Raw genomic sequence first — 13,193 nt, 5'->3', positions numbered from 1 at the left:
AAATGCAAATTAGGACAAGTACATGGTAAATAAAAAAGACAGTTGCAACAGTGGACACTGACGCAATTATAACAGTGGCAGAGATATATTCTAAGTAAAGCACACGTGGAGAGAGGGCTCAAATTACTATAAATAATTGCACATACATCATGGTACAAATGATAGCTTGATAGTTTTAACCCTTGACTGCCAAGTGAATTTGTCAAAATAGATGTGAAAAGGCCAAGTAAACATTTTTTATTCATCATAATGACCTGTAGGGTGAAATTTAATAGGATGAGAGATTCAAAAAGTGTGAGATTTGGTAAAAAATTTCCAGTTTTTTTTAAACGGCCATCATTTACACTGCAAAATCTAACTGGTTTTGCAGTGTAAATGATTGCCACTTTCACAAAAGATGGTGATTTATTACCAAATCTGTTACTTTCTGAATCTCATCCTTTTACATTTCCCCCTTACTTTTTACCTTATATAGGAAATATAATCTGTTTTTTTTCCACAACATTTTTTTATTTGAATTTATATAACAAATGTGAGCAATGCTGGCATTTTTAGCTGATATTTTGTGCATCTCCCACAGAGATGTTGGCACTTAAACACGAAAGGCTTAGCACAAATACAGTCAGGGAAGATGATGATGATGATGATAATTATTGCTATTATTGTTATGTTATTTTTGGAGTGTTATTATTATTATTATTATTATTGATTATATTAATGGTGCTACAAGGGTTCCACAGCGCCTAACAGAATACATAAATGAGCAAAATTAAGAAAACAACGACTTACAGTACAAGGAAATTTAGGGCATGTACAGTACATTGTAAACAAAGACAGTAGCCTCACGACAGGACACTGAAATAATTATAGGATGGCAAAGACTTTGGGTTAGTTGAAAGGAGTTACATTTTTTTTTTCAGTTTTTTATATAGCGCAGCAAATTCCGTTTTGTGTTGCTATTGTCCTTAATATGTTATTACATTTGTCTTCACTTTGAAAAGTTGTGGTTTTATTTAAAATAAATAAATAAATCGAATAAATCTAATAACAAGGTATTATAATTTGCACTACATCTACTCTACATTTCTACACATCCCACAGAGAAATGAAAAATAAAAGTCGATCACACCTAAGATTTGGCTGAATCAAGGAACACAACACCCTGTCCTCTCTAATACTGCATGTAGCTGTATAAAGGACCTTTGTGTGTTGGGTACCTTTGCATTGTGCTGTGGTTATCATTGTGCTGTGGTTATCATTGTGCTGTGATTATTGTTTGGCATCTGCAGACAGGTCTTATAGCTTCAATTCCTAATTGTTGGCCAAAAGTCGAACCTGACACAGTTTAGCTTTCCAAAAAAAAAAAAAAAAAAAGATTAAATTTGTTAGATCAGCTTAGCAAGGGGAGATTGATTCACACCAGATTGTGATTAAACATGTTTTCCCTTCTCCCACAATACATGAATTAATATGTCTGTATTCTTTTTTTGGCCTCTTTTCTTTAAATAAGTTGTGTAGGAGCCGATTTCCAATCAAATCCCTACAAAAAAAAGGGAAACAAAAGAAAAAAGCTGGCAGTGTTTTTTTTCTTCTTTTTCTGGAGCTAATTCGTTGCAATAGCTCTGAATGGGACAATCCCGTGTTTCTTGGGTTTCACCCTTGAGTAGGCAAGAATACATATAATCATCTCCATGAAATCAAAGGTTCTACACTGTTCTGTGGAACAAAGCTACATGATTCCCTTTTTTAACCAGGCTAGGAGTCTTGAGTCTGCATAGGGTTCCCCTCCTTTTCCTTAATACAGAGCTCACTTGTGCTTCCAAGCGTTATTGAATAAACAGATAGCCACGCTGTAGCCACACCACCACAGTCTATTCCAAAGCCACTGGGACCCTCTATAGAATGGGCTACGCAGGTGCCTCTCCGGCAGCTGTTTGCAGTGTAAGGAACATGTACCAATCTCATCCTTGACCAAGAGAAGCTCAACAGGTATACGAGCGTATGCCAATACATGGTTCATGTGTTTCTTCATGACAGCAGAATATGTATTTTAAAAAGTCACACATATTGTTAGCTGCTGAAATACTGAAGCCTTTTTTACACTTGTCAATTTCAGGGAAAAAAATAAATAAAAAAGTTACAATCGGTGAGTTCATTATACATACACTTCAATTGTAAAATTAAACTCTATACATAAAACAATAATTATTAAGCAGTTATGTTAGTTCTTCTATACATTTAAATTACCTGCTTATTCTTCAATGTCATGGAATTTTATGGAATACAGAACTATGTAGGAATGTATATATACTGTATAAGAAAATGTTAATTCAGTTGTGTTAATCCAATAATTTGGGGGCAGTTACAGTATACACATATCTGTTCTGAGCTGGTTCCAGTCAGAAGTGTTAATGGTATATATTGGACAGTGGTTGCGAAGCATAATAACGTTCGGGCACTGGCAGTAGCTATTGCAGTATTTTCTGGGAATTAAGAAATTAAGGCCTATGCCTCTTATTTACTGCAGTTAGTGACTTGCTGAGTTGTATAAAAAAAAAACCAGTGAATATGTTTTATCTCATCTCACAGTATCATATAACAGGGGTTCTAGTTTACTTCAAACTAGCCTGATTTGGCGCTGCCAGCCTGCAGGCACATAGTGTTATGGGCCCCCTGGTGTTCACCAAGGACTAGGATGGACTTTGTGGCAGAGAACTCACAGGTTGTGACCACCCCAGATTAGCACAGGGTGAGATTGGTGAGGGAAGTAAAAATTCCTTTAAACACAGTAGCATTGCAGGCACAGTGTATAGAGATTATGTACATACTGTATGATGTGATAGGGCTTTTGGAATAGGTTAGAGAGACTGCATTTGTGATACTGCAGTACTGCCGGAGCAATGTAGACAGACAATGGGCCTTATTCTGGTTCACGCACCCTAGCGAATGACCCTAAGCCCACTTCGCTAATGGTTAGCCAACCATTCGCACGCCGAATCTGTTCGCAAGGCTTGCAAATGGATGTTTTACATGAACATCCATTCGCATGCCAGCGGAAACCTCCCCCATCTTTCGATGGTTGTCAACCATCGAATGATGGCGAAGGCGCACGCATATGTAAGGGTGGCCCAGACCACTCATACATATGAGCGAAGAAATGCAGGGAATTGGACGGGCAGCTGACATCCGGCCATGTAAACTGTCCGCCCCCCTGCACGTGCGTCACGACGGCATTAGCATATGTACAGTACGCCCAGTGTTTTAATGGAAACTCCCATAAAACGCAGGGTGTACACATATGCTAATGCCCCAGCCCAGCACCCCACACTTCTCATCACCCACCACTCGCAAGGCTGGGAACGCGAACTCGCCGACCACACTTCTCGCCGAGTACGCACACACCCAGTGTATACACATGCGCAGAAATGCTTCTGCGCATATGCAAAACATCGGTCCCCCTGCGAATGAACCAGAATAAGGCCCTATGTGCAGGTGATGCTGCAAGATTGTTGGACCAGTGTGTAGAGATTATGCACAGATGATGTTGCAGGGCTATTGCAATAGGTAAGAGATACTATGTACAGGTGATGCTCCAGGACTTCTGGAACAGTGTACAGACATTATGCACAGGTTCAGCTGCACAAGCATGTAGAGATATTATATACAGGTAGTGCTGCAGCAAAGGCATTGGAATTCTTACAGGAAAATTACAGGAGGTACCAGAAACTGGAAAATCCAGTAGCAAGGTTTTAGGAGGAGACACAGACACTATTGCAGCAAAGACTTGCAGAAACAAGGTGCCGCTGACCACTGAAGGTTAGAAGAAGTCATGGCAAATAGTGAGTATGAGGCGCTCTTTAAATACCCCACTTCAAGAGTGCCTTGCCAGGATTGGCTGGTACCACTCAGCTGACTAAACATTAAGAGATAAGATTGGTTTGCTACAGCAAGTCATGGAAAACCAGTGAAGAGGGTTAGGAGTTCTCCAGTAGAGCTATGTGTTTATCAGTGGCCCTCATAATGTGTATTACGGTGCTGTTTCAGTTGATATATACAGATTTTCTTTTTGGTCTAAAGTAATCCCTGTGTCACATTTTAGTTGCAATAACTATGAATACATGGACGGACATTTCCAATCGAGATGGTCCAATGAAACTTCAGTGCAACTGTCCAGAAGTAAAAACTCTTTTTAGGCGTCTTTCAGCTTGAAAACCACCCAGAGTGTGTACGGGGCAGCGATGAGCGGTGAGCGTTGATGCGCACTTCCGCATCATGGATAGCCCGGCCGCTCATCTGCTGGTATTACCAGCAGATGAGCGAGGGAGTTGACAGCTTTCCATCGCGTCCTACTATGGAAAGTCGTCAACCCAGGGGAAAATCGCTAGAACACTCAGTGTGTATGCACTGAGCATTTTTCAGCCCATCGATTTTTCCCATCATCGTTATCCATACTCGCTGGGCAAAAACACCTGTTACCTCTAGGTTTACACACGTAGCTGTGTTGGGGGTGGGCAGAAGTTGAGAGTAGTAAAGATGGGGGTAGCAAGCTTTTTTGGGGAGAAGAAGGGGGAATAGGAAAAGTAAGCTTAAAATGGTAAAAGTGCATCTACAGCTAGTGGTCTTTCATATAAAGGATACACCTTAAGGATTTTTGTACAACCAACCAATTCACTGCTTGGAAAACAAATTTGGTCATAGAATGGAGGAAATGACAAGCAACCATTTGCTCTCAGACAAAAACAGTCATTCAGATAATAAATTTGATTTAACCAATTTGTCTGTACATCTGTTTTTGCAAACATCGTATAGCGCATACTCCCGATCTGTTGTTCCCTGGATTGGGGGTAGACACTATTGAATAATCCCATTGTTTGTGCTGCAGGCCCAATTGGATTAGTCTAAAGCTGTGTACACACGGTACACTTATCGCTGGCAACATGGTCGCTGAGCGACCATATTGCCAGCGATTGGAGTGTGCACCAGCGATAAATCGCCGGGTGCGTGCTCCCATTTTCAGCCCCTGAATGGTCACTGGTTGGAGGAGCATGCTCTTTTGACCAGCGACTTCCACTGGCTATTCTCCCGGCAGTGTGACATTTTAATCTGCGACCATCTCTGGTCACAGATGAAAACGGGACACTGAGCAATATGATTGCTGAGCAACATATTGCTAGCAATATATTGCCAGCGACATATTACCCTGTGTATACGCACCTTTAGGCTGACACGGGCTAAAGGTCATACAAAGGTTCATGCAGTGTGTACGGGGGATACAATTAATCTTTAAAGCACCACATTGCTCGATCGCCAGATCGCATGGTGTGTATCCAGCTTTACAGTATGCAACCTTAACATTTGCAGGGAAGCACACAAAAATGTTTTCAAAAGCAGTGTATGATGGATCTAGGGTTCGATGCAGAGTCACTACCATGCCGGTTTGCATAGCATAAAGTTCCTTCCTGATTTAGCTATGTGCATGTAGATTTTATTTCTTTCCAAACTTACATCTGTTCTAGATGGTCAAATTAGGGCTCATCTAACATAGGCTAAGTACATTAAGGGCAACTGCTGCCACATGCACACAGAGGCACAGATGCAAACTGTGGGATTTTTACCGGTTGTCAGGGGCAAATTGGTACTTTTATTGATGTGTCAATTGGAAAGTGTATTAGTAAGATGTACATGTGTGTGATACATCTTAATATGTAAGGGTTACAATATAGATGACAGACAATTTCTAGGTCAACATTCACTAGGTCGACCAATAATGGTTGACAGTGACTAGGCCAACACCTATGAATAGTTGACATACCTAAGGCCGACATGAGGTTATCACGGTTTTGTTGTCTATGTCGACATATGTCAACATGGACACAGTATAAGTGTACGTTGTCCCCTTGGGCACACTATTATATTCTCACTCTATGCCCACTTGGATAGTAAAGTATGAAAAACCTCCTTTTTTAAAGAAACAATGTAAAAAACTCATGTCGGCCTCATTCATGTCGACCATGTCCATGTCAACCTTATTCATGTGTTAACCTTCTGTCAGTGTCGACCTAGGGTATGTCAACCATTCTTAGGTGTCGATCTAGCCACTTTTGCCTGCTCTGCACACTATTATAGTCTCACTGTGTGCCCACTTGGATAGGAAAATATGGAAAACCACTTTAAAAAAAAAACACTCATGTCGACCTTTTTCATGCTGACCATGTAAATCAACCTTAAGCTTGTGTCACCCTTTTGTAAATGTTGACCTAGGGTATGTGGTACCAATTATTGGTCGATCTAGTGACTATCGACCTAGACATTGTCAACCCAGGGACCGCACACCATACGCAAGACAGGCGATTGATAAGCCGGCAGTCAGAAGACTGACAGCAGCCTCCCAATATACCAAATTCCAACAGGGGCAGGGTAAATACATACTTACCCTCTCCCCTACCCTCTATACCTGATAATTAACTCTAACCATCCCTCCATGCAGCCTGACCCTAACACTTCCCATTAGTGCCTAATCCTCCCCACGCAGCCAAACCATAACCCATAATCCTCCCTTAGGGGCAGATTTATTAAGCTTGGAGAAGAGATAAACTGGAGATAAAGCGGAGAAAAGGTAAAAGGAGATAAAGCACAGCCAATCAGCTTTGTTTGAAAAAGACAGTTGGGAGTTGATTGGCTGGTGCTTTATCTCCTTTTACCTTTTCTCCGCTTTATCTCCAGTTTATCTCTTCTCCAAGCTTAATAAATCTGCCCCTTAGTGCCTAACCCTAACCCCCATTTTTTAGCGCCTATTTCCAACTATCTCTGCTATCTATTTCTGGATGTCCCAGCAATTTCTTAAACTAAATGTGCCTAAAGCTGTGTACCCAGGGGTCTATTCAGCTGTACATCCGGCCTGCTGCTGGAATTGGCCACCGGCTTCAAAATTGCTTAATCAAAATCACCCAGCCTCCTGTCCGTGTGTACACCCCTTAAGACTGAACTGTATACTGTATCTACTCACCCTCCACATAAATTCACTTATCTATTCACTGGTAATCTCCAGATTGGACTACTTTACCCAGAGCTGGACCCATTCAGTTTACCATACTTGCTGACAGCGATGAAGACATTGATGGACATTTAAAAGTTATGCTTAAGCAGGAGTGTGTAAGACACTTATTGCCCACAATGTATGGAAAGGAACTGGAGGCATATAGAGGAGTGGCCACCGAGGATTGTGGAGATTATGTAAGGGCCCTCCTACAGTGACACTTTATCACTGCGGAGTCCTACAGGAATAAGCTCTGGGACCTAATACTCTATCCCAAATGCAGGAACCCAATCCCTAGCACCCTAACCCATAAACAAACCCTAATATTGTACCCTGTAACCCCTAGCCCCAATACCCAAACCCTATGGGGAAAACTGGCTGGGCCATAGGGTTATTATCTGCCATGTATGTTTTTATGTAACACAAAATTAGGTGCACAAGATGGGATATCAGAGGAGAGAAGTCGCACAAGTATTTGGAGGCCTATACAGCTAACTAGATCTGTCTGTTAATGCGTGTAAAGAATTCTGAAGGTTTATTTTTCTGACACAGTAAATCCACAAAGAAGGCTTCCTACTACATGCCACACACGATTAACTTCATTTATTTTAATCAATGAAAACTTTAAACAAAGAGACAACCTACATGTCAGCTCTTCAGCTGGCAAGAAACTACAAGTCCCAGCATTTTCTTGTTCTACTAAAGCTGAAGAGCCACTTGTTTCCCAATCTTCAACGGCTAAGCTGTCTGAGGAAGACTACGAGGTACAATTACACTTTGTGGAGTGGCGTGGTTGGGGTAGAGATATTTTCTTTCTTACAGGTGTGCTCTAAAAACTCTTTGTAGTTGATGCAGCCATCCATTTTCTGGTCATATTTGGACATGATGTGATAGATGTCATCTTCGTCCAGCACAAAGTTGCAGAGCTTCAAAACAGATCTAAACTCAGGCAATGATAAGTAGCCGCTACTGTTCATGTCCAGCTTCTTGAAAGCTCTTCGGAGAGTCTTCCATTCTCCTTGCAGCTGTACATTAGATGAGATGAATTCAATGTTAAAATTATTATAATTTTTAATATAAATTTCATGAACTCGCTGCAGAACGTGGTGGTGCATAGATGGTTAACATCCCTATAGTACCTCTCCTCACTCTGGTCTCACAAATGGAGCAGATTCCTTCAATAAAGTATGTTGTAAGGATTTTGGTAAAAACAATCTCACACCCAAGAGGTGGCTTTTTTTATCTTATCCCCGGCATCACAATAGATTTATTTTAATCACGGTTAAGAACTGATTCCACTGGTGGCTGGACTACACATTATCCTCATTGGTGTCAGATAGTACACAAATAAAACGTCATCCTGTTGCAATTCCTCACTAGCATCCTCAATTTCTGTTATGTGATCATTTCCATTTTTACTTGCACTCCTCATCCTCACATCTACAGAGGATGCAGAAATGGGTGAAGGAGGTTTCTCTACAGGTACTGTACAATGTCAGAAATGTCAGTCTTAAGGTGCCCATACACTAGTAAGATTTATCTTCAGATCTGGCTGGTTGGATCAAAAACATGGTTATGGATGAGTGACAGCTTTCCAGCATTTCCAAGCAAATGGTCAACTGTCATTTGCTCTCATCCATAACCATGTTTTTGTTCCAACCAGACAGATCTGCAGATACTGTAAATCTGCGTGTGTATGGCCACCTTTAGTGTTCTTTTCCTGGGGCACAGAGTTGTCTGTTTTAAAGGTGACACCTATACCTTTACCTCTTTTTACCTCTACCTCTTTTTTTTTTACTTTCAGGACCATTTAGGTAGATATTGTATTACTATTTTGACTGGCAGAAAGCACATCACTAGTAATGCTCTTCCACTAACTGGACATGATCAATATCAACTCACAACCCTTATGCCTGCTCGCTGTCACAGCTTGCCCTGTCAGTATTCAACTGACCCCCCTGCATACGTCGGGGTTTGCAGGCGCTGAAACAGCAAGACTCGCGGCTAAATGCATCCTCTGTAAATCAGGGTGAACATTGGTGGAGTGGGAGTTATGATGTATGATGTGCAAGGATTGCATATGTAAACACACCTAATAATATCACCTCAGTGTCCTGCCTACTGCCATGGATGGACATTTACCTTTATTAATTATATTTTCTTTTCTTTAACTAAAGTAATGCTTTTTGAAGCCTAAGAGATGTCTTTGTTCAGTTCTGAAAGTGAGGGACTCACCAACCTCTTGGAGCGAGCAGTGGTGTCGTAGGGAATCTCATTGTATGTCAGCAGGTAAGCGGGAAATGTCAGTTTCCCACTATGTCACTCATATACAGTAATAGATGTAGTAGTGGTGGCCATTTTGATAAGGGAATGAAGCATCAACCCCGTGGGAGCCATTTTGGAGACTGGACAGTAATGTTATCCACTTCTAATAGTCCCCCTCCCCCTCCACACACATGCGAGATAAATTACTCCATATTACACAAACTCAGAAATTAGCTTTCTCACCATGCTTCAAGGCAGAGCTGGGCAACACCGGCCCTCCAGATGTTAATGAACTACACATCCCAGGATGCTTTGCATTAGTTTTGCTATGTGGCCATGCTGAAACTGATGCAAGGCATGCTGGGATGTGTAGTTCATCAACATCTGGAGGGCCGGTGTTGCCCAGCCCTGCTTCAAGGTATAGGTTTCTCACCACACAAAATATCTTTGTTCAATTTTGTCCGCCTCTCTACGTAGATACTTTGATTAGATGCAAAGATTTAATAAATATTATTTGCAAAAAGAAAACCCTCACAAATGAAGCTTTTACATTGCAAGCGGTAAGGAAGGTGAGGGTAGATACATAAAAGAAAATCAACATATCAGGCAATTTAGGTCTGGCCTTCTTGACAAGTACATCAGCAAGCCTCACAGGCTGGGTTTGAAAAATATCAGGTAGGAGCTGATTGGCTATTTATCACTCTCCACTTGATCACTTTTTGAAGCTTGGTGCATGTGGCCCTAAATTTTGTAAAGTTTTCTTTCCACCTTTGACTTGAATATCCAGAGGTACACTGAATGCAATATTTGCAAAGTCCTCATCATATCTTCTATGTGGCTTGCCGATATCTAGCAAATGATCTTTTCTGTGGTTAAAATTCCACGCAGGTAGTCTCTGGTTCAGATGTATCTTCAGGCTACTGGTATATCAAATGACACAAGTCATAGTCCAGCTTTTCTTGTGCTGTCTCTTGATATAAATATCCCTTGGCTTGACAAGGTTTCTTGTAATTGTAGCCTTGGCAATGTGCCCAAAAAGCATATGTCATTTATTTTATTTTTGGATAAAGTGTGTGTCTTCTCTCTGTTGGTATGTGGACATAATCAGTACTTCCAAATGTTCTTAGATATTTCACATTTATATTTCTCTTTGAATGTGAATATTTCACGTTCACAGCCTATATGCAATAAAGTGGGACTTCAATTACTCTATTACAGTGATGGCTAACCTTGGCAGCTGTTGTTGAACTACACATCCCAGCACATCCTGCTACATTTGTGCTATTTTCCCATGCTAAATCTGATGCAATGGATGCTAGGATGTGTAGTACAACAACAGCTGGAGTGCCAAGGTTAGCCATCACTGCTCAAGTAGGTCTATGGCTAAGCATACATACTGTGTACATGACTGCAGATGATCTTAGATACACACCCCGAAAATGGCCATGGCAAGCCTGCATTTTTCATCCACTCCCCAAATGGTCACTTTCTGTCAATCATTCTGGTTATACCCTCACTCCGAACGCAAAGAAACGTTAACACATGCTGCGCAGTCTGTCGATAATGGCTCAATTGTAAAAGATCAGCATAGCATACTACTGTACTCCAAATTAAGCCCAAGGATCAATTAATATGCTATTTCATATATTCTAAAGAATTGTTCCTTCTCTTTGTACAGATATCAGATCTTAGCACTGTGAGTCTGCGGTCTGTTTGAGTTTCTAAAAGTCTTTTGTAGTCTGCAATTTTCTTTCAGATTTCTGTTTTATGAAATAATTCTTGTGAAGTTATCTATACATGTCACAAAGTATCTCTCTATCTGCTTACATACTTTACTGTAAATGTACACGCATATTGGGATGTACTATTTCAAGTGCCGCTGCAGCTCTGCTTGTTGGCTTGTGGAAATGGCTAACAACTCTAGTCCCAAATCTGCAGTTTTTGAAGCATGGCTGTTGGTATTTCTTCATCATCTATTTGTATACCAATAGACATTAGCTGCTGTGAGACATAGATCATCCTGTCTATATAATCACTCATTCTTCTGCATTCATGATTTTATTATGCACAATGCACATCTCAAATGTATTCTCCTCTTGAGCCCTGAATCTTGATATGCCTTTTGTAGTGCTGTTCATGCCTCTAGCTGATGTTTTCCCATGAACTATGTTGCTCCACACTTAAGCCTTTGGTACCCATGGCTCTCTCTATGTCATCCAGGCTTGGTCTATCACCAGGGTCCACTGTTTCATTCCGCAATCTTTCCTCCGTAAGTATCACTTCTCTAGCATTTGTATGAAACTTAAAAATGTGTCAGGGGCACTTTTGTATATTCTCAGTGTGCTTCGGACACCTTTTTTTCAGTCTGCATGTATTGTTAGCCTTCTGGATCAGAAATGTACTGTGGATCCTATCTACATGTTTATCTGGGTACTTTCTAACACTTATTTACAGTACCTGGACCCATAGAATGTAAAACATACTGTATTTGAGTTAATGTACATGTGGTCACCTTTGCACATTTACCTGAAGATCAGACCATATAATGCCAAGCAATTACGCAGAATCCAAAGTTTACACAAAGGATTCTGCAGAATTATGTGCTAAAGAACTTGACTTTAGGAACAGCAGTACATGGCTTTACAATCAGAGAAAGATTTGTCCAGTCCAGCATTGTTTTAATGAAAGGGATTTTTAAGGCCACAGGACCTGGATGTCTCAAAGTCATTGGAAAAGGAGTCACAAACTATCCATCCTAAGTACCATAGCAAATCTACAACTAAAAAAATGAATAGGGATTTGGAAATGGCCAAGTCCAATTACACATTTATGGTTATAGTGGCAAAGTCCCACATAAAACTTATTGCAGATATAGTTGTTTTTTTATACATCCAGGAAGCCGGCGTCCCGGCTAGCTAGTAGTGGTCATGTAAAAACCCAAACTGGTAATGTACATATACTCACAACTGAGCTGATAGGAATTGGGGCTGTTCTATGCAAGTGCAGCAAGCTCCTTTGATGCCAGGTGGAAATGACATAGCAGCCCAGACACTCCACAGCTCCCCAGTCTCTAACACACAGGACGAGACAGCATATGTGAGGATGAGACAGCATATGTGATTTGACTAGCCTGGTCCATCGCCATCCTACATAGTGACCCATAAGCTTTCGGTTACATTGTCCTCCAGGTGCACCCGGGGAAGGACTGGGCTTCCAAAACGGCTCTGGCATTTGTGCACACGCGTGCTGAAGTTGCACACACTGGGTATGCACACGCACATGCCTGACATGCGTGGACTGCTGATCCTGGCATGCAGGAGTAGGAGAGAGCATGCATGTGATGCCCCCATCTCTCCTGGACCCGATTGGCGCTCAGAGAGACTCGCCGCGAGTCCAGCAGCTCTCTGTGCACCAATTGGGAGGTGGTGCTTTCACCCTGATTGCTCAAATCGCCACACCCAGCCATAAGCCCCTCTGGCATTTGCCAGAAGTGCCAGAAGGCCAGTCCAGCCCTGGGTGCACGATGTCACACATGTGAGTCTAAAAGGAGTTGCAGCGTCTTGCGGCAAGCTAACAGGCCACTTACATCTGACATCAAACACATCAGCTCAGTTGTAAGTATACCATTTGGGTTTTTCCACAAAAGCTACTAGTTAGCCGGGAGTTGGGACGCCTGGATGCAAAAAAACAACACTATCTGCATAAACAGTATTTTATGTGGGACTTCACCATCATAACCGCAAATCTGTGTTGATTAAGTCCTTTTCTATATCATTGACTGTTCCATCACTGCAGGATCAGTTAAAGGGGACATGGCAGAATTGTAACAAACAGGCAAATTACATATAACACATTTTATTTTATTTTGTTGTATGTATTGTAATACATTTTT

The 13,193-nt window shown here is 41.3% G+C and overlaps 1 protein-coding gene across 4 annotated transcripts in view; it reads right to left on the bottom strand.

Annotated features, from left to right (window-relative positions):
• LOC146058169 (EF-hand calcium-binding domain-containing protein 6-like) overlaps positions 1 to 13,193 on the bottom strand; it is a 118,685-nt gene continuing 105,492 nt past the window's right edge. For 3 of the 4 annotated variants that reach the window (XM_083170256.1, XM_083170241.1, XM_083170250.1), the window contains exon 19: positions 7,630 to 8,061. In XM_083170256.1, coding sequence (XP_083026382.1) covers positions 7,807 to 8,061 — 255 coding nt within the window. In that variant the 3' untranslated portion in view covers positions 7,630 to 7,806. Of the gene's footprint in view, positions 2,103 to 7,629; positions 8,062 to 13,193 lie in introns of those variants that run through there. The other variant, XM_083170264.1, reaches the window with a different exon arrangement.

This window comes from Crinia signifera, chromosome 1 (genome assembly GCF_055691185.1).
Source record: "Crinia signifera chromosome 1, ASM5569118v1, whole genome shotgun sequence".
Classification (NCBI taxonomy): domain Eukaryota; kingdom Metazoa; phylum Chordata; class Amphibia; order Anura; family Myobatrachidae; genus Crinia; species Crinia signifera.
Note: the sequence above shows the minus strand (reverse complement) of the source record. Positions and strands in the feature narration are given on the sequence as shown.